The sequence below is a fragment of the Gobius niger genome (assembly GCF_951799975.1).
Source record: "Gobius niger genome assembly, chromosome: 18".
Classification (NCBI taxonomy): domain Eukaryota; kingdom Metazoa; phylum Chordata; class Actinopteri; order Gobiiformes; family Gobiidae; genus Gobius; species Gobius niger.
The window spans coordinates 13,832,080-13,858,461 of record NC_136869.1 but is presented as its reverse complement, the minus strand read 5'-3'; the positions used below and the strand labels follow the sequence as shown (position 1 = coordinate 13,858,461).

Here is a 26,382-nt window from a genome sequence, read left to right as displayed (position 1 = left end):
AGCATAGTTCTGGAAGGTAAGAGGGAGGAATCCGCTGCTGCCATTGGTCAAAGAGGATACATTTCTGCCTCAAAGCCCGCCCATTTCACCGAATAGAGCAGTTTGATTGGACGGCTGTGACAGAGTCTCAAGTGGGTTGGGCACCTTTGACAGCTGATAAGAACGCAGATATGTCTGTTTTATTATCAATTGAAATGATCGGATAGATTACATGTGCGAGATATCACAGATACGGTGAGCAACATTGAAACGGTTCTTTTGCCAGATTTACAGGCGCCAGAAGGGAGGACATAGCTTTAAACAACTACAATACCCACAATTCAGCTGGGCTACGGAAACGTCACAAGTCAAGGCACAACAAGGAAGTGGATGCTCATGGCACCTGAATTTCTTGTTTAATCTTCTTAAAAGTGGTTTTGTAAAAGCACGCTCTCGCCTTAATCTTGTCTTGCATAAGAAGCCGCGACTTCCTGTTGGCTTTTCCAGTTACATGGGTGATGACTGGCGAAGGAGCAATGTACAGTGGAGTGTTAAGATTTACAATTTGAATGCATGTTGGAAGATTTAGCCTTTCATTCATTTTAGTTCGTGACCTTCTTGAAGGGATCAGCTACGGTAAGAGGTAGGGCTAATTCCTTGTAGCCTAGTACTATCGCAGCTATTGTAATTACACAAACTTGTCTAATAACTGTACTATAATGTTGCCTAAATTATTGCTTGGTATTCATTTGTCTACACATAAGTAGTATTACAAATAATCCATTATGTGTAATTTATTCATTTTATTTTTTATTTTTTAGGCTGAACAATGAGGATGATCACCTTCTTCCTTGTTGGGCTGACAGTCCACGTGGTTTTCTTCCTGTCTATCTTTGACATATACTTTACATCTCCCCTGGTCCATGGCATGACCCCTCTGGCAACTTCACTGGCACCTCCAGCTTCCAGACTGATACTGATGGTGGCTGATGGACTCAGGGCAGACAGTCTGTTTACACTGCTCCCAAATGGCTCATCCAGAGCTCCATATCTGAGGTTGGTTTACTGATTCAAACTTTATTGCATTCTAGACCTAATAACTATTTCCTAACAATATATATTTTGTTTTTAGGAGTATAATAGAGAGTAGAGGTACATGGGGTGTGTCGCATACACGAGTCCCCACAGAGTCTCGGCCTGGACATGTAGCTCTTATTGCTGGTTTCTATGAAGATGTCAGTGCAGTAGCAAAAGGTTGGTGCATAAAAGTGGAACATATGAAGCAAAGGGTTTTTGTCTTACGTCTGTGTTTGTTGTGTGTTTCCAGGTTGGAAGGAAAACCCAGTGGAATTTGATTCTGTCTTTAACGAGAGCAGACACACCTGGAGCTGGGGCAGTCCAGACATCCTACCCATGTTTGCCAAAGGTAGAAAATATGAGCATAGTAAGATAAAGCTGTAATTGTTCTTAAACAATGACATTCGTTCTTATCAGGTGCCACAGGAGATCATGTTTATACCCACACTTATCCAGCTGTGGAGGAGGACTTTGCATCTACTGATGCATCAAGGCTGGACAGCTGGGTATTCAACCAAGTAAACGTAAGGCAATACTTCTTCAAATCATATGAATACTGCAATTCACCAATCAGATATATTGAGGTCTGATCTCAGGTACAGATAAGTTTGTCTGAGTTTCCATAAAGCAGATTCTAAAGTGTTTAGATAGACGCTATATGATTCCATCCTGGACATATTTTATTCATGTGGCTGTGCCCCAGGGGAACAGAATGTGGAGGAAACTCCTCCAGAAGAGGGTGCTGTCCACATAAAAACAAATATTTTTGAAAATAGATTATTGTGCATTGCTCGAATACACAATTGTGGAGCAATTTGTGCAAGATTATGATGTTTGACTGAAGCCTAAAAGTAACATGACTCCCTTCCACTCCTCATTTTAGTAAGTTATTCATTTAAATGTATCATGTATAATCGAATTGCAATATCTGTCCAAAAAATCACAGCTAGGTTTTTTGTCCAAATTGTCAGCCCTACCTTGAACAGTAATTGCATTATTGTTTTCTATCTTCTTATTAATAGTCATTCTTTGAGTCTGCCAAATATAACTCCAGTCTGAGAGCCACTTTGCATGAAGATAAAAATGTCTTCTTTCTCCATCTGCTGGGACTTGACACAAATGGACATGCGCACAGGCCAATGTCACAGTAAGTAGTGTGATCTACAATTTTGAAGTAGTGTGATCTACAATTTTGTGACTTCATTTTTCTTTCTATTTTTTATTGTTCACATACACACGCAATGAGCAAGCAGTCTGCAAACACAAACACTGTAGCTGACCAAACTATTTTGCCTTCTGTAGGGAATATTTGGACAACATAGGATTAGTGGACGCTGGTGTATCGGAGCTAGTGTCTATGATTGAAGATTTCTTTGGAAACGATGGAAAAACTGCCTATGTATTCACTTCTGATCACGGCATGACTAACTGGGGTAACCCTCTTTATCGCTCATAACAATTTTGCATACTTACTGTTTGCTTTTGTAAAACGTTTTTATATCTCACTATAATTTGTTAGGATCTCACGGAGCAGGTCATCCTTCCGAGACTCTGACTCCTTTAGTCGTCTGGGGAGCTGGGGTCAACGGCCCCGTGACCGTTAAAGAGCCTCAAGCATTCGATGATGGATTCTTAAAAGGTGAGAAATGCTCAGTAAATATGTGTCCATCATAATGTCTTTGTTTGTGCTATGATTTTGTGGCTGCTGTTTCCCATAGATTGGGACCTGGAGCAGATTCGTAGAGTTGATGTCAGCCAGGTAAGATTAAGTTGAATAGAAAATAAAAAGACACATTTTGATCTCAATCATGTGTTTCTAGGCTGACATTGCTCCTCTTATGGCATCGCTGATTGGTGTTAATTTTCCTATCAATTCTGTTGTAAGTAAACAAATTCAAATCAAGGAACATTTGAGCTAATACTAGAATGGATAATAACCTCTCTTTTTTTCCCTTTTAGGGGGTGCTTCCTCTTCAGTACCTAAACAACAGTAATCACTTCAAAGCTGAAAGCATGTACGCTAATGCCATCCAAGTGCTGGAGCAATACAAGGTACAATGTACAATTGTTATAGAATGTTGTTCATTGAGTGTTACCATATAAAGCCACCATGTTGAGGATACTAGCAAATATTGTCCTAGCAAACATTAGTCGAAACAAAACTTCACTACACACTGTCAATGCTTTTATGTGAGCAATGGCCACAATATTATACATTATACTTTAACTATAATAGGTGTATGTTTTATTTGTTGTGCATATTTTTGTCAGGTGAAAATGATTCAGAAAAAGGAGACCACGATATCCTTGCTTTTTACCCCCTACCAGTAAGCACAAATACAGAGAGTACTTCTACATTTTTAATGAGTTGCATTTGTCATTACTGTTTTCCTATTGTTTTCTCAGACAATTAACGGAGTCTGAACAAGCAGAATTTGTCCACAGGATCAGAATGATGATTCAGCTGGAAAAATATGAAGAAGCTGTGAGTTTTAAAAGTTGTATTGCCTAAGAGCGGCTTGACCACTTTTAACTGTATTTCTTTTGTCTTAGATATCTCTCTGCCAGTCTCTCATCTCTCAGTCCCTAAAAGGCCTAGTTTACTACCACACCTATGACAGATTTTTCCTGGGCTGCAGTGTGGTGTTGGGTTTTGTCGGCTGGACCTCTTATGTTGTCCTTATCATCCTCAAAACTCACGCTAGCCTTAACAGAAATCACAATCTCACCAAACAGGTAAGTACAGAAGAGCAGGTCTGTCCTTATGATTCATTATTCTGTCAAAGTTTATTTAACTTCTGTTATTATATTGTGTTTGCAGATGCCACGATTTCATTTGTCATGGCTGAGCACTAGTGTGGCAGTGTTGATCGCTGTATTTTTATTCATTCAAAGGAGTCCACTCACCTACTATGTTTACTGTCTGCTTCCGGTCCCTGTGTGGCACTTTGTTCTTAAAGAGTAAGTCTATAGAAAAGTTTTAAAATATAGAAACTTCATTCAAAACAAGTTAATTAGGTTGCTTTGGATCATATGCTGAACAGATGGGACAAAATATCAATCATTCCAGATCACTGCAGCCCATTGCACAAGCTCTCTCAATTTCACAGGATGCAATTTACCTCAGACATAATTATCTTTGTATGTGCGGTGCAGCTTCAAAGAGCTTAATTAGGGCCTTTCAGTTACAATTATTGCCATTCATGCACCACACGGAAACATGAACAAAGGGTTTTTTGTCTTTTCAAAACCTCATCGAGTGTTGCTGTCAATTTGTGCTTCAGGTTTGGAATCCTGGTTGATTTGGTTCATTCTGCCCCGTCATTGCCTTTGTGGAAATGTTTAGGCTATTTTGTACTAGTAGCTGTTGGAATCGAATTACTGGTAAGTGCATTTGTATTTATTATTCTGTTTTTTCTTGTTACATACAGTGAAACGCTGTGTGGTAATATGGGTTCAATGATGCTTTGCTGCCACCAGGTGGTGAGCTTCTTCTATCGTGCTGTGTTGTCTGTGGGCCTGGCTGCGCTCTCCTTTTGGCCTTTTCTCTCTGGACTTTTTGAAAAGGCCCAGGTAATGATGTGCTTTCCACAGAACCAGGATATGTATGATTTTTGCTATTATCAGTGATGTTTTAATTTATTTTCACCAGAGGGGACTAGATTTTATACAAAAGATTCAAATATATTAAAGCAGTGGTTCCCAAAGTGGGGTCTGGAGCCCCCTGGTGGGCCTCAGAGGCATTGTAGGGCAAACCAAGTACATTGAAAAAGATATGTTTTTAAAGGAAATTTACATTTATTTGCTACATTATACTACTTATAATCAGTATTTAGCTTATAGTCATGGCTAAATGTTGCTTTTTATGTGAGTTTAGTTGTAAAATAATAACGAATTCCTCAGGATAGAGTAAATATGTTTTTATTGGGGGGCCTCCGAGAGATTTTTGGATCGATAAGGGGTCTATGACATCCTGGACTTTGGGAATAGCTCAAATGTGTGTAATTCTGACACACTGAATATTGGTCTCCACAGGTTCGATCCGTGAGCTGGTTCTTGAGTTCCCTGTGTCTGGCTGTTTTTCCCTTGTTGCCTGTTGTGGGGAGAGAGCCCAATTTACATTTAGTGTAAGTACATTTTTCCCTACTGTAACTATACAGTCTACCAAACGGAATTTTTGACTAAAATAAAACAAAACCATTGATTGTTTGTTTTGTCATTTGACTTTCCTTTTTCCTTTTTTTAATAGCACATGTGCAGGTCTGTTGACCCTCCTCACATCCTCCTGTTTCCTCTGGTCGTCACGACACAAAACACCACTGTACCACAGTGAAACAAAGATTCTGCTTTTCCAGGTATTCGCTGATTACCAAATATGCTTCATGATCATTGCATTTATAGTTATGTCTAAAACTCAACTGTCTATTTTAGATGATCCATGTGACTGTGTGTGCATTCATTCCTTCCCTCACACACTCCAGTCTGCAGCAGAAACATGGCCTGCCACTGCTCAGTCAGATTGTCAGCTGGACCACATTAGGTGTGTTTAACGGAGTTATTTCCTCCAGCAGGGATAGTAGGCTTTCTTGGTAGTTAAATGCATTTGCATCACTTTGACTTTGTTTAGTTATAGCTGTATTTTGTCATACCCTTTCCTTGTTTTCTGATTTGTGTACGACTCTTTGGCTTACAGTTTTGTCTTTATAGTGTTTTGTAAATAAAGTTGGTGTGGCATTTCCCCCTGACAGTTGGGGCCTGTACCGGTGGTACAAAAATGAAACTGAATTAGAGAAACGCTTGGTTGAGAGTCCAAGTCTGCTGTAAATGTATACAGTGCATCTTTTAACTTTTTATTTCATGTTTTAGGCTCCTCCATACTGATTCCGCTTCTCAGCTCTACACGTCTTTTCCATCGACTCCTTAGTGTACTCCTGTCTCTCACAGCCACATACCTACTACTAAGCACTGGGTAATGTACAAGGGCCACACGATATGAGGAAAACTGATATATTTGATTTATGTTTTAACTATTGAATAGCAATAATTTGGCAACTTTTTGCAGCTCCATCATGTACTATTTAAACTTTGATCTTTTTAGGTCTGAAGCCTTGTTTCCACCAGCCTTATCGTGGCTAATGTTTGTGTGGATCAACATTGAACAAGAAGCACTGCTCGCCCAAGGTGTCTCCGGTCGACAGGAGGTAGAATGTCGTCGTAAAAGGACAATTTCACCTTTTATTGTACCAAGCATTTGATGTTGCATTGTTTTTTGTGTGTGTGTGTTCTCAACAGCTCTCAACGATTGATTTTGCTGCCAACATTGACATCACCAAAATTCGGCAGCTAAAATTAGACGACATTCGGAGATCTTATTTTTTTGTATCCTTACAGTAGTAGAATACATCTCAAAAGCTTGTATTAAATGAATGATACTATAATTGTAGTTACCTTGACCACGTTTGTAGGTGTTTTTTATAATCACTGCCTTTTTTGGCACAGGAAATATCGCCTCTATAAACAGGTACGTTTTTTTTTCTGTCTTTAAAAAGTGTAGGCATTGACAGGAAGTTCAGTTGGTGGTGCGAAACATGCGAGTCTTTGTGGCAGAAATCCGTTATGCATTGTGATTTTGTGACATTGTTTTTGAATATTTCATCAAATACCGTAATTTCAAGCCCCTCTGGTGAAAAATTCATAACTGACATCCGATAACTTTTTCTCTGTTGTCTAGCTTTGACCCAGCATCTGTTTACTGTTTCCTCACTGTTTTTAACCCCTTCATCATGGGAGGACTCATGATGTGGAAGGTACTTAAAATGCAATCAATAAATGTACTTTTAAATAGCTTTCTACAATACTACCTGTTAACTTAGCACACCCATTTACAAGCTTTTTTTTCTTTCTAGCAACATTTTATACAATATTCATTGATCTGATAGTTCTGTATTTAATAAATGATTAAGCTGCTCATCTCCTTTTAGGTTATTATTCCATTCATCATTGTCATGTGTACGTTTGAGACCATCCAAGTCACAACGCAGCTTTCCTCAAGAAGGTACTTGAATTACCTATGTTGTCTTATGTACATGTCCAAGATATACTTTCACAAAGATACTGCTTCTTGCATAAAAAGTCTAAACCTCACTACAAAACAACTGAAACTGTGGTGTGTCAAGCAACAGACAGTATGAGGACACAAACACAACAGGAACCTCACAGACTCATGCACTATAAGGCCAGCAATAACACTAATTTGAGCATGAGTGGGGAGGGTGCTGGGATTCCTTAAAGGTGCATTATGCAACTTTTTATGTGGAAAAAAAAGTTAAGTAAAAAAAGTATATTTGTGCATATTTTACCTTGTTGTGACCCAGCGGCTGTATGACGCTTTTACTTTCGATCACAGTGGTTTCTAGAACGCTCCAGGATCAGTTGTTTGAAGGTTTTCTCTGCTGACGGACCCTCTCCCAGGAAAACCTACAAAAAAATTGATCCGGGAGCGTTATAGAAACCACTGTGACGGAAAGTAAAAGCGTCACACTGACCACTCATACAGCTGCCCGGTCACTACAAGGTCAAATACGCATAATTTTTTCCTTTTTGTTTCACATACAAAGTTGCACAATGCACCTTTAAGTGATAGGTTCTTTCAGTTTATTATAACCAACTGGTTTTAGACATTGAATCACTGAATCCAAAGTGTGGGGTTCTCTCTGCTTTCTGATTGGATAATTGGCTCAAGAACTAGGACAGAAAGAATTTTTTGCACTTGAATAATCAGCGGGGATACAGAGATTCACTTTCTTATATTGTTGTTTTTCAGTTTGTTCCTCATCGTTCTCGTCATTTCTGATATAATGGCTTTGGTAAGACTTGGACGTTTCTTAAACGCAATAGTAAGCGATTTTGATCTTTTTTCTTAAGTTAATTATTGTGTCTACCTTTAGCACTTCTTCTTCCTGGTCCAAGACTATGGAAGTTGGTTAGACATTGGTACGAGGTGAGTTAATCTTATAACCTTTTTTGGCAGTATAATTTCAATGTGTTACATATTAATAGAGGATAGTCCTTCCTGGCTTTGACAGGAAGGCTCATTTCACAGCTTTGACAAGACGTGTGTTCTTCTTTTGCAGCATCAGCCATTATGTGATTGTGATGTCGATGACGATCTTCCTCATGGTGCTCAGTGTGGTCACTCACATCCTCACCTCTCAAAGACTGGTTTTGTGGAGAAAGTCCAAAATGCACTACACATAACAACATGGTGAAATATTCATTGTATTGTTTTTTTTAAATTATTATTATATTGTTTTTAAGGTAAAGGGAAATATTTCTACTTCTTTAACTTGATATTTATATAGTAATTATGTTAATAAAGCAGAACATGATGCTGAGTCTATGACAGTACCATTTCACATTTTATAGTAAATGTATTGCAAACAGGAAACTTTTAGTGAAAAACATGGTTGACAGTAAGGTGCTTCTTCTCCAGGTCTTTATGACTTTCCTAAGACAATAAACTTGACTATGATTATGTATAAAACATGAGTGATACTTAAATTATTATTATTATTATTATTATTATTAAAGAATGTATGTACTGTATGTATAGCCATACTGTGCACAATGTTATTATTTAGAAACATACAGATTACAAATGTGAAACATCATTGTGAATTAGCATGTTCTTTTGTACAAAATAAAACCAGTAAGTACTAACAGGTTAAAACCACATCCCCTTTTATACTTCTCCTTTTCACGGTATGATTCTTCTACTTCATAGGCAATTGTGTGGTATGTCCGATTAATCACATTAAATTGTACCCGTAAAAAAATCAACTTCCAATGGCCCACTATTGTAAACTATGCATCTGAACTGCCTGGTCACTTCACATAACCCCCAACGTCGTAAAAAGAAGAATGAGGAAGAGCTTTGTGGTTGGACTTGGGTCTGTAAAATCACCTCCTGTTTCGCAAAGTAACTCACACATTTAGTCCACATGCAAAACGAGAATGATGTTTGGCTGGCACATGTAAAACTAGACTGATGTTTGGATGCCGTTTGTAACACTAGAGCGATTTTTGGATGGCAACGCGTGAACTGGAGGATTTTCAGTTCTGGAATCTAGTGAAGATTAAACCTGCGGCGCTATCACACTACTGCTGGATAACAAGTAAAGGATTCCAACATATTTCTCTCTGCTCTTCACAAAACTACTTCAAAAGGTTTGTACTTTTTTTTTTTTTAAACAGGAATTGAGTAAATAGTTTTAGTAAGATCTCAGCCATGCAGGACTGCTTCAGAAACTAAACAAAAAACCTCTAAGAAAAGAAACAAATCTAGCCAACCTCATCCAAATTAGCATTTTTTAAAGAAGTTTTACTAAATGATCCAGACAAGGTAAAATGAGTTGTACAACATTTAAAGGTAAATGGTAGTGAACTGCTTCTGTATTCAACATGACTTAAGAATATGTGGATAGCTAACCATGCTGATTGCCAGGACTCCCCTGTAAAATAGACTCTTAATCTCAGTGGGACTTTCTTGGTTTAATAAATAATTCAACTTCTTGGTCAAATAAAATAAAATAAATCTTTGGTGAGACACGTTTTCTGCATTATTCTTTTAATGATTGATTTTTCATACAGATCTCTATTAAATCTACGGCCAATTACAATGAACAGCATGGTGCTTTATAATCAACAGGTCTTCAGCAAATTGTACATGACAGGAGTTGAGGTCAAGCGTTGGAAGAATAAAATGGAAATTCTTTTGTTTAAAATGATACAAAAGCAGAAAATGATAAATGCTCTCAATTGATATAGTGCTTTTCCGCCTATGCCGCACTCAAAGCGCTTTACAGCAAGAAACCACTCACCCATTCATGCTCTCATTCATACACCAATGTACGCAGACACTGGAGGCAAGGTGGGTGAGTGTCTTGCCCAACAACAATGTGCACCTGCAGGAGGCGGGATTCGAACCCCTGACCTTCCCATTATGAGTTTACCCACTACCACTACCATCTGTGCCACTGTCTAAAAATAATTTGATTCCCTATGCTGATAAACAGTACTCACGACCAAAAACATTTTTGTCTTTATCTTTCAAGATGGATGGAACAGCCTATCAGACCACAATGCACCCGGACCTCTCTCCAAACTCAACCGGACCTCCAAACTCCACCGCTGGCCCACAAATGAAGTGCAACCCTGTCCTGCTGGGCATTTACAGTGTGGTCTTTGTCAGTGGCCTGATGTGCTTCAGCTTGGCTATGCACGTTTTAAAATCCTCCACGACCACCATCACCTCCATTGCCGTCTTCAACCTCATCTTCACGCACTTCCTCTTCCTCCTCACCGTTCCCTTTAGGATCTACTACTACTCCACTCACCACTGGCAGCTGGGATTGAATACATGCAAAGTGATCAGCAGCATGATACACGTTCATATGTACATGTCGTTTGTTTTCTATGTAATCATCCTAATCTCGCGGATTTGGAGTTTCTACCGGAAAACAGAGATTATGCCTTCGATTCAAAGGCTGCACGCACTTCTGGTCAGCGCTGGGGTGTGGGTAGTTGTCTTGGTCACTTTCCCGTGCGTGGTGACTTTAGTCTACGGCAAGAGAGCGGAAGATAATAACACAACGAGCCAATGTTTTGCTTTTGCGGAAGACATTCAATCAGAAGCTAAAGTGCTCAACTACATTATTAGCACAGTCATTATTGTGACAACAGCCGTGCTCACCATTCTTCAAGCAAACGTCTTACTGGTTTTGTACAAGAGGGATGGGAAGAAGTGCACCTTGCAGCAGGATTTCAGTGCCCAGTTGAAGAGCCTGTGTTTTGCCCTCATCATGGTGGCTTCCTTTATCCCATACCACATTTTTCGCCTCTACTACTTGGAGCATCTTGAGCTGGAGAACATTAATGAAGTGTTTCTGAGTTTGACCACTTTCAACTGTCTGGACATGCTCACTTTCCTCGGGAGAAGAACATGTTTTGTGTGTGAAGCAGGAAGGTAGTAGCTAAAGAGGTAGCCTAAAAACAGGTTTGACATTTTCTCTTCCCATAGAGCCATTCTGAGGCCTCAGGCAAGACACTGCACCTGTCTATGGAGTATATCTATCATAAAGGTTACCACTTGATACACATTAAAGTATTTCTTTTTGTTTTTGCTTCTTATTGTGATGGAATAAACTGAACTGAACCTTATTTATATTATTTCCTGGTTGTGACTTGGTGATGGTCAGATACATTGGAAAGGTTAATCAATATTTTAAGCCTGGTTAATCATTATCGTGTTGAATAAAAACCTATCAATAAAATCTTACATCTTTGGAAAGTTATTAACATCATGAATGAGTATGGATCTATAAAAGGAAGCGTCAAGAGGAAGTGACATATTGGCTCAAGTAAGACCACAGTAAACTATACTTCTACACCATAGGGGACAACGTTGTGTTTTTATATAATCAAATCCTACATCATTGCATTTTTTGGTGTATTATTTTATTCTAAAATTAAGACATGCATATCAATTAGCATAAATATTGGCAAACTACAGAAATATGAAATTGTTTGTGTTTCTATGGCGCCATCCTCTGGTCAGAGATTGTACCGCAAGGCAAATGTAGATCTCAAATTGACCTTTGAATATATTTTTCTTTTTACATCTGGTATATATGGTGTAGATTAAAATGCTTTTTCACTTCCAGATAGATGATAAATGATTGACACATACCAAGAATGGGAAGTGAAATAAGTGTCTAAAATCGTAACTTGTTGCTGCTTCAGTGTGAAACATTGTACCTACAGTATGTGCGGTCCAACGCGGATATCGTAGCTCACATGTACACCAGCACTGCAAACCCTTCACCTGCCTATCCTTTTGCTTTTGGTTTTTTATGGCACCGAGTTACTGTTTAACGCATCCCCACCCTGTTCTGGGTTTGTTTAGTAAATCGATCTAATGACGGGGCTACGGTGGATGGCGCCATCAAATGTGTCGCAGCATGAATTATTGGCCACTCACTTCTCCCAACATTTGCTTTCAATGTTCTAGCACACCTTTAGCACTCACCTGTTCCCAAAGTTGGCTGGACTTTTGTTGCGCAAAGTACCGTTCCCACCCAGAGCGCGCTTTGGCTAAACTTGGATAAATGCACATCGTAGAAGAAAAGTTACGCAAAGGTAAGTTCAGCATTTTATTAATATACGATCGTTTATGTTACTAATGAGCTGGTGTGTAGCCGATTTGTGATATCTGAGTCGTGAGAAGTCTGTTTTTTTCCCGTGCGTAATTCGTCGTGAGGCCCCATTTGAGCGCGGGGGCATAGCCTAATCCTGCTGTGGAGATTTTTGCGTGAAGTCTACTGGTAATGGAGCCGTGTTCTTCTCACCTCGCCGTTTTGTAAAAGTGATAAGATGTCACGTAGACCGCGCAGTAAAGATCATGTGATTCGAGCGTTTCATTTTGCGCACCGTGACTTCACAAGTGAGGTGTGGGTCACCCCCAAAAGCGGAAGCTAGATCTGTGCCATCTTTCTACCAAATAGCCTACAAGTGCACTGCGAGAAAATGATGACATAGTGTTTTACTGGAGTAAGCTGTTGGTGACAGTTATTAGACCACAGTGAATTTTTAATCTATTCTTTTTAACATCTTGGAGGATGAGCTGGTTTGCTGTTGGTTAAATAAAGACTTAATATACTATATGCCAATATGTTGTTTATTTAATAATAACAACAAAAAAGAAATCCATTACTTTTTGGACTGAAAGTGATTTGTGGCTTTGTATCTGTTGCTTCTGTCCATTTTCTTCCCAGCTTTGTGGTCCAGGTATGACCAATGTTTCCATCTCTATAGGCTTATATTATGTTCTGTGTTTGTTTACCTAGTTTTAAAGTCACTCTGCGGAACATTTCAGGTCATAAGTTGTCATAAAACTCAAAAGCAAACATGCCAGCAACACCAACAGTGCTCCTGGTGATCACTGATAATGGCATTAAGTCGCCAAAATAAAACAGTCATGAAAGCAAAGCAGCAATGTCTCCATGGAGACGAGTTGACGGTGAAGTCCCACTCTCAACAAAGCTACCACTCATGCCTCACCAACATTTGGACCTGTAGGCTCTCATGTAGTATGTAAACAATGCCTGCATACAGCGGGCAGTTCGCACAGACAGGCCTCTCAGGACAGGCTTTATGACCGCGCTGAGCTCTCTGTTGCTAGGAGGCCTCCTCATCACCTGTCACATGATTCAATTTGTGTTGTGCCAGATATCTTAGGCTTAGGGTCAACATTATCATAATTAATACTGACCTCGCGCTGACCTTAATCTTGTCGTGGTAATGTCCTTATGAAATTTAATTATTAGAATAGGCCAAGAGATGAAACTACTTCAAATATGCACTTCAAGAATAGCACTGAAATATAAGGATGGAAGCAACAGACTACTCGCACAAAGATTCTCTATCATCTATCACCACAAATGATATATCAGGGGTTCTAAAAGAGGGCTGCACAATTAATTGCAATGGAATAAAAATCGCAATTTCAATGGCTGCAATTTGTAAAGCAGAAAGAGTAGTGTTGTATTTCTGTGTAAAAAAGTGACTAACCTGAACATGTTCTGAAAAGCATGTGACTCTTGTGTTAGTTATACAAACAGTATTTCAGTTTTCTCTCAAATGTTAATGCTCCTGGACATGTTTACAGTGTGTGAATAATGATTTCAAAACATTAATCGCAATTCAAACCACTATTGCAAACAAAATCAGATCATCACCCGTGAGTTCATGAAATAAAAATGGAAGAATTAACGGAAGTAAATAGTGCTCCTCTTAAAATTCTTCAATATAAAAAGGCCGAAGCTTGTAAGGAAAAATAATTCTAAATATATTGTGCTTTTTATGGACCTATTTGGGTCTGAAATAAAGATTGATTGATTGAGTGGCCGTTCACTAAAAATGGCCTTCACCTCTCTCTATACACAGCCCAGCGGTAATATAACTATGATTGTAACTTGAATAAGATATTGACTGGCATTACGCCTATAATATGTAAGCCCATGGTTCTTTGAGGCAAAATATGATTGTTGACTTATTATTATCGGTGAATTAGTCAAAGTGTGACTGTATGAAGTCACTTCTCACAGGTTGATGAGTCAGGAGTGAGCCCTGGTTAAACTTTAATTTCTACACTTCCCTGTCCCCGCCCTTTGTCAGTTTTATAAACACGTGGCAACATAGACACTTCAAACTAATTGAATTTTAATTTTTATATCAACCCTGTAATGAGTTTTAATGTACTGGTACTGTCTCCCTCACTATACTGTAATAGTGATAGCATTATCTGAGCACATGCTCCTGGTGCACCTTTTGTGATTGGCTGATGCAGACCATCAAATCTCCCATATAGTGCCACCTCTTATCATTTACAGCCTCCTCCAACACAATGCAGCGAGGTGATTACCTTTAAGCCTCACAGTAAGATTTAGTGCAATGACACCGGGGCTGTGATGGGGACATTTTAACTGGTTTCTGCTCGTAAATTAGCCCTTTTATGGCACCGCGAACACAGAGGAGGCAACTAGCTGGCAGCAGTTTCACTTGTTTACTCGATCGTCTCTTTGATGGCCTCTGCCTCGCATCTTACGGCGGTTAAGATAGCATTTTCACAATCCTATCAGGTATAAACCCAATTTAGAGAAAGTTGGGACACTGTATAAACTGTGCATTGAAACCGAGAAGCATATCTCACTTTTTATTTCTTGTCTTATTCACATTAAAGCCATTTTTTATTGCAGCAACCACAAAAAGACCTCCTTTTGTTGCCAGTGCTTCTGATTTTTTGGGGGTGATGTGTTGCTGGCTGACATTAAAAATAATATATATAAAAACAATATATTTTTGCACGGTTAATATACCGCAACCACAGTACTGCAAGAAGCTACTCCGATCACTGTGTTGGCCCCAAACACATTGAGATGTTTTGCTCACTTCCTATACTTCACTTAAGAAAAAAAAGTGGTTTCATGAGGTCAGTGTTAGTTCTTATTTATATTCTGAACATCAAATTGAAAGTATGCACCAACAGCAGTAATGCAGAAACCACGGTAAAATCCTCAACAAGGGGAGCTAAATCTGGTTGCAAATGTACAGGGACACCTGATAGACAAGGTAAGTACAAGTCCATAGAAGGCACCAGCTCTACGAATTGTGTCTAGGGAAGAGTTAATGGAAGTTATCAGTGTTTTCCACTTCACTCTGTGTCTTTATAGATTATATCTGCAGAGGTAGTGCTGCTATCACTCCAATATTGATTAGATTAGGAGGCCCAGGGCACACTGACAACAGCATGCATTTTGATTGTCTTAAAGACCAATCCTTTGTTATTCTTACCGCAAACACATTACTTTGCACAAAATGTCACAACATGCTGGGGCCTAAAGCGTGAGTAAAAGCTACTTAGCAAAAATATTGTAAGCAAGTGGGGTAATCTATTCTATTTATCTATCGAGGTGATAAGGCAGTGGAAGGACAAGATAACCTGCAATAAGGCAAAAAGTCTCTGGCCTAAGCCCCACCCACTCACTGTCCTTCAGCCAATCGACACATTTATAGATGTTTTATACCAGGTGTCTCCTCAGGTATGTCTGGATCAATAGCAATAGGCAGAGCCCTGGCAGATTATAGCCAGAAATGCAATAGAAAGGCGTCATTGAGAGGAAAAAGGAAGTGAGTAAGACTTGCCTGGACATAGGAATGAAGTATCCTCCTGTTCCTCAGAGTAGATCTCTCTTAGAAATGGAAGTAGCTAACTATTGTGAAGGTCTGGACCCCTCGTACAGCACACTGGGATTTGAGAATGCAGAGGTTCTCTATGGAGGAGGTAAGATGCAGGCTGAATATCCACCTTTTTGACTGAATAACTAAGTTGGCAACTTATGTGTTTGTGGGGATGCACATACTGATTTTTAAATTGTATTCTTAACACATGCATCATTTATTATTATAGTAAATCGATTTGCTGGCTACTTTCCCCCCATACTTTTCCTTTCAGCATAAACAAACATTATTAAGGGGCAAGTTTTTGTAATACCTCCTGTATTGGATCTGATGACAATATTGACCAATTGAAAATGTTATTCCTCTCTATTGCTTTGATTTGCTGCTCGAGTGTATCTAGTCTTGAGTAGCCTACACGTGGCTTGTAACTTGAACTGATCGTAAAGATTGCAAAACCTGACATATGCACCCACAAACTTTGCACTCCCTTACAGCTATGCTCATAATATTACCTTGACGTTGCACATGTGTGTGTGTTGCAGACAGCATGCCAACAGAGGCGGGTGTGCCTGGTCCAGACGGGATGAGCAGCAACTGTGCCATCTGTGGAGACAAGGCCACGGGGAAACATTACGGAGCCTCCAGCTGTGACGGCTGCAAGGGCTTCTTCAGGAGGTCCATACGCAAGAGCCACATCTACACCTGCAGGTATGAAGAGATGCCTCAACTACGTTTATAAGGACAGTATACTTTGCCAGCACAGAAACTAACAAGGTTGAGTTTATACACAACACCATAAAGACTCACCTTTAATGACACTGTTAATGACCCAATGATGTTTATTAATGCTGAACCCCTGCTCTGCAAACATTGATTATCAAGTGACTCATTCTTAAAGAACACTCAACTAATGATTTATGACGGGAGATACTTTTAAGCGCGACCCAAACTATTGAATCCTATCAGTGTTACAAATCTCTCTCTTTAATTGTGTACATTTTGTCACGTGTTTGGTGTCTGTAAAGCCATAGACAGTGGTGTTTAACTGTATGGCCATTTACAGGTTCAGCCGACAGTGCATTGTGGATAAAGATAAGAGGAACCAGTGTCGTTTCTGCAGACTTAACAAATGCTTCCGGGCAGGCATGAAGAAAGAAGGTAAGGAAACTCAAACATGACAATACTGTAGATGATGTAGGTGCGGTTCTTATTCAAAAGGGTGTTGTCAGGGAATCTCAAATCGGCTTTAAGACGCCTGAAAAACTGTCCGCCATAAAAGTGAGCGAGTGCTGCCCGTTTATGATGGGTATAACCTTGGCACACGGTTTTATGGAGCCTAATCGTGGGTCATTCAAACATGTTGTTCGAGATTGTCACTGGTTAAAGTTTGACAGAAGTAAAATGGTCAGCTCTAGTGTCTGATGTCATCGTGTATACTCAGTTGCTGTAAAATGTAATGATCATAGTAAGGGCATGCTATGATTAAAACCGATAGCGAGAGATATAGCTAATCAGCGAATCATTATATTGTATTGTTTTGCAGCTGTGCAGAATGAAAGGGATCGGATAAGCTCAAGACGAACCATCCAAGACCAATCCCAAGACCTTCCACCTATTACTGTATTGGCCCAGGCAGAATCGCTATCGCAACAGGTACTTGATCAACTCTTGCAATACGCTTCTGAAGCCTATCACTTCACACTACATAGCCAGGCACAGAGACATGCAGTGACAGAAGAGTAGGGAAAATCTTGAAACATGATACACATTCACATATCTCACATACAGTGCCCTTTATCATGTCCATATTCTTTAGCCTGGAGTGACTGATTGTATTGATTAAATTATACTGCATGACACATTCTACGAAGCTTCTAAATTTAGCTTAGATACTAGTTTAAAGGTGCATTATGCAACTTTTTATGTGGAAATAAATGTGTGCGTATTTGAGTGGTCAGCATGACGCCTTTGCTTTCTCTCATTTTTCTGTCTCTAAAACGCTCCAGGATCAATTGTTTTTAAGGTTTTCAGTTGAGCGGGTCCGTCAGCAGTAAAAACCTTCCAAACAATTGATCCTGCAGCATCGTAGAGACCACTGTGATGGAAAGCAAAGGCACCATGCTGACCACTCATACAGCACTGGGTCACTACAAGGTCAAATACACACAAATATCAACCTTTTTTTTCAGATAAAAAATTGCATTATGCACCTTTAAGCATCGAGTATCTGGGAATTGATTTTTCTATCAGCACAAACTGATAGAAAATCCTTCACTCACAAACATTCACAATGGAATTGTTTGAAATAATCAGTAAAAATGTAGTAAAATATTTCAAATTTCAACAACTCTAACAAATTATCTTGGCAATTTGTATTAAATCAACGGCTAAACAATTTCATTTGTGTTTTTAGCTTAAGAAGAGTAGAACAAAACAAACAAAAACAATAAAACCACCCAACACTTTATTATCATTTTAACAAAGCAAGGCAATGCAAGTTTCCACTCACTTGGAGGTAGATAATGATTACTACTCATGTACTTCTTAACTTTGTAAACACTAACAGCTAAATTGTGACTGATGTTTTCTGTCTTCCAGATCACGGCTCCTGTGGTATTAGGAGACCTGGCAGAGCAGAAATCGGCCTCAGTGGTGGACGTATGTGACTCAATGAGGCAGCAGTTATTGGTGCTGGTGGAGTGGGCCAAGTACATTCCTGCATTTGGGGAGCTGCCTTTGGATGACCAGGTTAACAAGGCGCCAGCTTTTATTGTTTTATTTATCTGGTTTTGTAGCTGTCACGGTATTGAAGACTCTTCCTGGAGTCCTTATAAGCAAGATTCATAGACTTAACTCCACAAGACCTATAGCCCCCGCCCGCGGGGGCTAGCCCCCTGGTGGTACAATGTAACGCTCGTATCTTGCTACCGCTTCCACCCACACACGCTTATCATACGTCAAAATGTCGAGCAGAGACGCCTCTACAAAAGTATCCACTTCAAACTCAAATCAATCTAACACCGCTCAAACCCCAGGCAATAAAGCACACACATGGCTAGAACGCACCTTTTGACCAAGTACTAATATCTGAGGGCTGACATCCCACAATACGAACAGCAGCACACAAAGCTATACAGCAAACGAAAGCTAACAACTCACTGAATCGATAGGTGTAAAGCTTGTTAGCACAGCACTAAACGTTTTCAGCAGAGCCCACATCAAACTGCAGAAAATCCACCAGCAAAAGAAAATAAAACATGCAATTGCTGACTTACTTTGGCTGTTTTTCGTCCGCGGTAAAACTTTTAATCCCAAGCCTGTACTCCGGGTGCTCTCCGTGAAAACACTGTTTCATGGACGCCATGTTGGGTCTGCTAGCCCCCGTCAAAATGGCACAGCGAGCCAACGCGCTAAAACTGTGACTCACACTAGCTCTCGCTGTGTCTATGTTTGCTCACCTGTAATTCGCCAAAGCTGCTGTCCGTCACAGCATGGGTGATCTCATTGGGTGCAGACGAACGTCTGCTTTCAGGGGACATATCGACGTCCGTGATTGGTTGAAATTTCGCAGTGTTAGCCGGCTGCGTAAAGAGGCCAGTTCAGTCCACTCTTTACGCGCAGAGCGCATGACGCACGGGGAAGCGGCAGAAGAGTATTTTCGAACAGATTTTTTTACATTTTATCACCACACCATGGCTTCTAGAGGGAAAAAGAGGGTGTACACGGCTGAGGAGACACGGGCTATTGTTCTTGGTGAGATGGAGTTTGAACATACTTTTGATGATTCGTCTTCTGACGAGTCCGACCTGTTGGAGCCAGCCAGCGGTTCAAATACGAGTATCCACCAGATGAGAGGTAATTGTTTTCTTCTTTTAGTATAAATTTTACTGACAGAACAAAATGCACAGACAAGTGTATTGCTATTTTGTGGGAGTACTAGTTTGTCATGCATGATTTGTAAAGTGCTATTTGTGTTATTATTTATATTTATATTTTATTATTTATTATTATTATTTATTATATATCTGAACATATATTTTTGTATTATTTATTCCTCAGCAGTGATGATGATGGCAAACAAGAGTCTGGTGTGCCAAGCAGACCTTTATCACCACAGCCAGGTCCATCTGGAGTGCAGATGTCACCAGCTGCTTCGACAAGGTGAGGGTCTAATTTGTTTTGTAGTACTTAGCATAAACTCACACATTGCAAATGAGTCATTGTCTATAACGTGTGCATTTTGCAGTGCTGGAAAAGAAAGTCTGCCATCTCTACAGTCAACACCTCAGGAAGGAGCAGTGCACAAAAGGGCGAGACGTGTATTGTCCAAAAGGCAGAGGTGATTATTGACATTGTTGTTGTTACAGTATACAATAGACTGTTTGCAAATTAGTGACTGTCTGTCTTCCTGCTGCAGTATGGCTCCAGACACATTCACACCTTCAACTGGGCAAGGTGTGAGTTCCTCTCACAGCAGTGGTGGTGGGGAGGAGGAGGAGGAGGAGGAGGAGGAGGAAGAGGAAGAAGAGGAAGAAGAGGAAGATGAAGATGAGGATGAGGAGTACCAGCCGCCCTCTGCCCCAGTGTCAAGAAAGTCCAAAAGGCTGTCGTCCGCAGAGCAGAGGTAAGCGTTGGAAAAGCTGCCTGCAACTGATTGCATACAGATGCAAATTAGTGACTGTCTGCCTTTTGTTTTTCAGTGCTCCTTCAAATACACAAAGTGTGTCTGCCCCCCCCTCCAAGGAAGCCACTGTCAGGCCCCGAAAGGCACTCTCCAAGAGCAAGACGGGGAGGAAGAGAACAGGTCCTGCTGCCACAGTATCTGCTCCTAGTGATCGGTGGAAAAATCGTGATGAGGAGGACACTGCACCCAATCCACGCCGTTTTGTTCCAGCGAGAGACACAGGGCCTGTTTTGGACAAAGACGCTTCATGGACAGTCCTGCAGCTATTCCAGCTGTTTTTTGCCAGTGCCACGGTGAAAACAATTATTGGAAACACAAACATTCATGCTGAAAGCCAAATACCTGCATGCCAGTGTATTATGGGGAGGATGCCACGGCCCAGAGAAAGTACTGCAAGAGATGCTTTGATGCAGGGGACAAACGAGTAAAGACCCCTGTGTACTGCAGGAAGTGTCAGGTACCTCTGTGTCTGACAGCCAAAAAAAACTGTTATGTCGCCTGGCATGATGCTCGGTGAACTTTTTGTTTTATTTTACTTTTTATTACATTTGTGTGTGTTTTTGCTATATATAGTTTTTATAAATAAAGTGTGCTGAAATATATAAATTTTGTCTTTACTTTTTTGGAAAAAAAATAGCATTTTTATGACCAAATATGTAAAAGCATCCTAAATTTTCATTTTCATTGAGATATTCCATATTTCAAATTTTGTGCCAAACTGTGCCAAACTGTGCCAAAATGGCACAGTTGGTCTCCGCCTGGATTTTTTTACATTCTAAGCCTGTAAAACTGTAAAATTCTTTGTTGAATAGGCACCAACTTTGCTCCAAATGTTCATGACAGGATTTACTTACAATTTAGGTTGCAACTTTGCTTGTTTACTGTAAAAATAAGATGTTTTGCTCCTTTTTTTCTGTTTTTATTAGGCGGAAATCAAATTTGTTGAGAATGGACCACAATTTTCCTTGCCCACAATTATTTTCTTCCAAAACTTCACATCCACAACATCCACAAGCCCCAACAGCCCAGCTGTGAACAAAATTTGCATTTTAAACCTTGTACAAGGCTTTTAATTATGAAAAGTATGGGAATACTATTTTCGGAAAAGTGAGATAAATAGAGGGTATGAGGTTAAAAAAAAAGCATTAGCTTTTTGTTCTCGAGTTCAAAGCTCTAAACATCACAGATATACACAATGCTATGGGTTGAGCTAAATGACCATGGGTGGCATGTTGATCTCTGTATAAAGGCTACACACTTAGACAAATATTTATTTAAAAAAAAAACACCCACCCACGCACAATAAATGAAACTGTAGTCTGTCCGGGCAGGTTTTCTGACTTGTTTCCTGACCCAGTAGGTTAACGTATGCCTATGTTGTTGATTCCAGGTTAGCCTGCTCAGAGCCCACGCGGGTGAACACCTCTTGCTCGGGGTCGCCAAGAGGTCAATGCCGTTCAAGGACTTCCTGCTCTTAGGTATGTGCGAGCAGGCTGTCAAATGCTGTTTATTTTTTATGTGTTCTGAATCAGGAGGCCCAGCGCTGAAGTGTGAAAGCTGATCAAGTGTTGTGCTAGCTGGAAATGATTAACCCAAAGTTTCTGTTTCACTGTGACTTCAAAAGTTTCTCCAGTAAAATGCATTACTCATTACTCAACAGTGTTCGTGCACATAAACTACGTAAATATTTGTGCAAACCTATTCTTAAGTATTCCAATTTCAAACAGAAAATACTGTAGCCTATCTTTGACAATAAGATTAACTGTGTAATAATGAATGAAGTATCAGTTGTGGCAGCAATAACAGAGGTAAAATGTTAGTCTCCTAGCATAATTGCCAAAGAAAGTTCTTCAAAAATGATTCTGTTCTGAATTGGTGAATTCTGGTTGTTTACTTGCAGCAACATTTCCGAAGTACTATCGCCTTGTCTAAGCTTGTGTGTCTGTTCATTTCTACGATTTCTATGTAGAAATAAAATGACTTCAGATTTGTGGTAGCTCTGTTACACTCAATACTTGACAGCCTACGAGTTAACTTTAAAAATCCAGCTCAAGGGTTGCTGAGGTCTAATGATCAAATGTATTGTTTATCAGCACTTCAGATGTCAAAAATTTCACCTCTAATGACCAGCGCTGTGTTTTTGCAGGTAATGGGTGTGTGATCCACAGAAACAACACTGAGCCGGAGATTTGTCGAGTGGCCAATCGAGTCCTGGATGAGCTGGTCCAGCCGTTTCAGGACATTCAAATAGACGAAAACGAATATGCAGCACTTAAAGCCATCGTCTTCTTTGACCCAGGTAGTGCCCATTAAACAAACACTTTTCATTTGTTTGGAAACTTGACGAATGTTGTCATCCTTCACAGAATACAATATGGTAAAATTGTTTGTATATAGGTCCCTTAGCCAAAACATAAATTCTCGAGCCTCTTTGTCATTTCTGTGGAAATCCCTTATTTCCACGGCTTCCAAACGTTCCAATCCTTGTATACCTTACTCATATGTGGTCAATGATGTGTGACCATTTTCCGTTTAACTTTGCATAGTTATTCCATTACTTCAGGTATAAACTTGGATTACTTTCTCACTGTTGTTTATCCCCTCCTCTTCCATTTGTCTTTAATATAACCTGTTCTTTTGTTTTTTTTTCAAATCTGCAGATGCAAAGTCTCTAAGGGACCCATCCAAAATCAAGGCTATGCGGCTTCAGGTAATAATCCACAGATCAAACATAAGATTATTCAGAAATACCTAGTATCATCATGTATTCTGTATCACCGTAAGTTATTCTCACATGTCTCAAAGCAGTCCTATACTTTGACAATGCATGAACACCATCGTTCCCTTATTTTGATAGATACTGGCAAACACTGAACATCCATATGGGCTGCAGCTCTGGAGATGCCCTGTTTAGCCGTCACAAATTTGTTACACATCTAACATACATCCACAATGAGGACATACAGTTTGCTTGTTGCCTAAATAGTTGTCAGGTAAAATAGATGGTCTTTGTTAGGGCTCCACAAATAATCGCACTCAAATCAAAATTAGGTATTGCAAAAAACAGCAGGGATCTGTTCAGTACAATGTCAATGCTTTGAACTGTTTGTTCTGAAATTCATGTGATTCTTCATATTTTAGTCTCCTCTCAAAGGTTAATGCTCATGAACATGCTTGCATTTGTGCAAATATATCAAAAATATTTAGTTTAAAACACAAATTGCAAATCTAATCAAAATTTAAATCATGGTGAGAAAATTTGCAAATAATATTTTTTTCCTAATCCCCCGTCATTTGTTTTCATGCGTACTTGTTCTGTTTTTGTGCTGTACTTCTCACTTGGACACAATATAAACTGTTATTCTATTATGTCTCGCTGTTGTGTCCAGGTCCAGATGAGCCTGGAAGACTACATTAATGACCGCCAGTATGACTCCAGAGGTCGCTTTGGGGAGCTGTTACTGCTGCTGCCCACCTTACAGAGCATCACGTGGCAGATGATCGAACAGCTGCAGTTCATTAAGCTCTGTGGCCTGGCCAAGATAGACAACCTTCTCCAGGAGATGCTGCTGGGAGGTGAGCCCGCTGCCAGTAACCCCTCCGAATATGGCCTGACCTTCAGCTACACACCCTCAGCTAATGATCGCCGCGGTGATTGACATGAAAACGGGCGAGGCTGAAGCAGACAACGAGCAGTTTGTGTGTTTCTGATATTGCACAGGGAAAGACAGCTAATATACTATCTCACCAAAGACTTTTTTGCATTTTGTTATATGCTGATATGTCGAGGTTAGTTTGTAGGTTACGGTTATTTTCAAATAGGTAAAGTAGCATAAATATTTGGAAGGAAGTTAACTCCCTAAATACACAAATTGCTATGTAAGGGCACTGCATATACTGTAAATAGGGCATTTACCCCTGAACCTAAAAATACCAAGTTCTCACCCTCATGTGGGCAGCATACAGTACGTAAAACCTTGGGATCAGTTTAAGGGAAGAGGTCCAAAAGAACAATATGGAAATAACCATATAAAATAAGTTAGTACAAATACAACCAGCAGATATTTGGCTCTGTGTGTAACACAAGAATTACCCAAACCCTAAAACAGTACTAAACCAGGTCTAAAATATGGCCATAACCCAAAGAAAAGGAATTAAAGCAGAACTAAGTAACTCATGCCCCTAAAGGCCATAAGCGTGACTGCAGGTGTCGTAGCATGTTGCGTTTTTTTACTCATTAATTGTCCGTGAGAGTAAATACTACGCTGACAAAAAAGACAAAAAGGAGAGAGGGATATTGTACATCCAATTACACTATGGAGATACATTTTTTTCACTCAAACTTGGCTGTAAATACTGCTTAAGTGGCGCTAGCGTGCAGTTAGCTTTGCCCGTTAGCCTGTTAGCTTCTTCTTCGTTATTCCATTAGTGTGTATTGGGGCCTCCGACCCATAGGCAGCGAAGTTGCAATTGTGGTTTTATGGCCAGAGACACCGGGGGAAATGAAAGACCCCCCAATCATCCCATTAACACTTGTATTACCCCCAGAGGGACTACAGAAATAGTTTATTAAGGTAAAAAAGTTCCTTAGTACTGCTTTAAACTGTTGATGAGCCCACTTCTACCATCTGGAGAAGTCCACGCAGTGATACCAAAGAGAGATATTAGATTTGAATCCACTTTGGCTATAGACCAGTGTAACGCCTTAGTTGAAAGCTAAGACCCACAAAACTGATCTTTTTTTTACCTTGCGTTGTTGCCGTTTTGTCATCACTTTTTTCACGTTCTTTTCCATCTCACTTTTGCCACTTTTTTGTTGTATTTTTGTGGCTTTTTTATTGCAGTTTCGTCGCTTTTTTGTGGCTTTTTTGGTGTGTTTTTCTAACACATCTTCGCCGTGTTTTCATCCTCGTTTTCTTCTTGTTTTTGTCGCTATTTTGACGCTTTTTTCAAGAAACCTTTAGATTTGGGTAAAGCCAAACTGGAGATAATGTGCTCGGGTCAAGTGAGGGTTAAGAGGTTAAGCTGGATTCGGAAGACACATATTTTGAAAAAGCAGCACTGCGGGACTAAATTAAGTAACTCATTGTACACTTCTGTTGTTCACGTAAAGGTTTCGCAACAGAATCTGCGCACCTGCACCACCCTGCTCACACCCAGCTGACCCAGGACCCTGTGACCGGACACACGCTAGTCATCAGCGCTATGCCAGTCACACACACTCCACAGATAGGTACGATGACTGTTCGATGCTTTTCAAAGAAGGCCTCAAAAGCACATTTCATAACACCCATCGCACTATGTCTCTCTGTTCCAGCCTCTCCGGACACTCCCATCCCATCTCCTCCTCAGGGTCCCGTGGCCGACGTGTACAAAGCCTTCTCTGCGCCCCTCTGTCCCGCCACCAGCCCCTCCCCCTCCGCGCAGCCCGAGTCCTGACTGCTCTGCCAGCGCGGCTGATATTTCCCCCTACTCATTTATCATCCCAGTCATGGTGGAAAATTATGAAAGTAATGCATGTTTGGAGAGTGCGGTCAGGGGTCGTAATGCAGCGACTCCCATCAGGCTCACAACAATAAGTAAAATGTAATTAAAGCCACTATGTGTAGCAATCTCCAAACTTCAGCGTGTCACTGTTTAAATGAGGGGGAATAATGGAACAGCACACCAGGGTTTAACATAACAAGCTAGACATTTTTGTGGTCTCATTAACCTAAAACACTACACTGCGTCTCCATTTTCCACTGATACTGGCAGCAGCCGAGGGAGTTACTAATACTTTTACTCAATATGATACATTTTGTACGATTATCAAATATACTTTTTGTACAGTATAGCTTTAGAAG

The 26,382-nt window shown here is 40.1% G+C and overlaps 3 protein-coding genes across 5 annotated transcripts; all 3 read left to right on the top strand.

Moving 5' to 3' along the window:
• The first annotated feature begins 477 nt into the window (after nt 1–477).
• Nucleotides 478–8,511, top strand: pign (phosphatidylinositol glycan anchor biosynthesis, class N). Of its 3 annotated transcripts, none has more exons than XM_079575806.1 (29): nt 478–615; nt 801–1,035; nt 1,112–1,233; nt 1,307–1,405; nt 1,474–1,580; nt 2,079–2,203; nt 2,359–2,489; nt 2,576–2,695; nt 2,775–2,815; nt 2,877–2,936; nt 3,016–3,108; nt 3,328–3,383; nt 3,463–3,541; nt 3,610–3,792; nt 3,878–4,017; nt 4,341–4,440; nt 4,537–4,629; nt 5,092–5,183; nt 5,306–5,411; nt 5,488–5,596; nt 5,923–6,025; nt 6,155–6,257; nt 6,349–6,435; nt 6,522–6,577; nt 6,788–6,863; nt 7,038–7,111; nt 7,880–7,922; nt 8,004–8,056; nt 8,190–8,511. In XM_079575806.1, exons 2-29 carry the CDS (start codon nt 809–811, stop codon nt 8,311–8,313), a joined length of 2,802 nt encoding a protein of 933 aa, XP_079431932.1. In that variant the 5' UTR covers nt 478–615; nt 801–808; the 3' UTR covers nt 8,314–8,511. The 3 variants fall into 3 exon arrangements, with proteins under 3 accessions (XP_079431932.1, XP_079431933.1, XP_079431934.1); XM_079575807.1 differs by having other exon boundaries at nt 495–622; XM_079575808.1 differs by having other exon boundaries at nt 513–615; nt 942–1,035.
• A 584-nt stretch (nt 8,512–9,095) lies between these two features.
• Nucleotides 9,096–11,101, top strand: gpr141 (G protein-coupled receptor 141). The gene is made up of 2 exons (XM_079575830.1): nt 9,096–9,282; nt 10,170–11,101. The coding sequence occupies exon 2, from the start codon at nt 10,170–10,172 to the stop codon at nt 11,082–11,084; it is 915 nt and encodes a 304-aa protein (XP_079431956.1). The 5' UTR covers nt 9,096–9,282; the 3' UTR covers nt 11,085–11,101.
• Nucleotides 11,102–15,828: 4,727 nt separating this feature from the next.
• On the top strand, nt 15,829–26,070 carry hnf4g (hepatocyte nuclear factor 4, gamma; the record flags this gene model as incomplete). The annotated part of the gene is made up of 11 exons (XM_079575827.1): nt 15,829–15,955; nt 16,395–16,560; nt 16,916–17,010; nt 17,396–17,505; nt 18,451–18,600; nt 21,927–22,014; nt 22,683–22,835; nt 23,197–23,246; nt 23,926–24,112; nt 25,650–25,769; nt 25,854–26,070. The coding sequence occupies 11 exons, from the start codon at nt 15,829–15,831 to the stop codon at nt 25,973–25,975; spliced, it is 1,368 nt and encodes a 455-aa protein (XP_079431953.1). The 3' UTR covers nt 25,976–26,070.
• Nucleotides 26,071–26,382: the final 312 nt, after the last annotated feature.

Excerpts from the sequence above, each read along its gene's own strand:
- gpr141 (XM_079575830.1), top strand. The coding sequence starts at position 10,170 with ATGGATGGAACAGCCTATCAGACCACAATGCACCCGGACCTCTCTCCA.
- pign (XM_079575806.1), top strand. The coding sequence starts at position 809 with ATGAGGATGATCACCTTCTTCCTTGTTGGGCTGACAGTCCACGTGGTT. Across the intron at positions 4,018-4,340 it reads TGGCACTTTGTTCTTAAAGA|GTTTGGAATCCTGGTTGATT; the intron begins GTAAGTCTATAG and ends TTTGTGCTTCAG. Across the intron at positions 6,864-7,037 it reads GAGGACTCATGATGTGGAAG|GTTATTATTCCATTCATCAT; the intron begins GTACTTAAAATG and ends ATCTCCTTTTAG.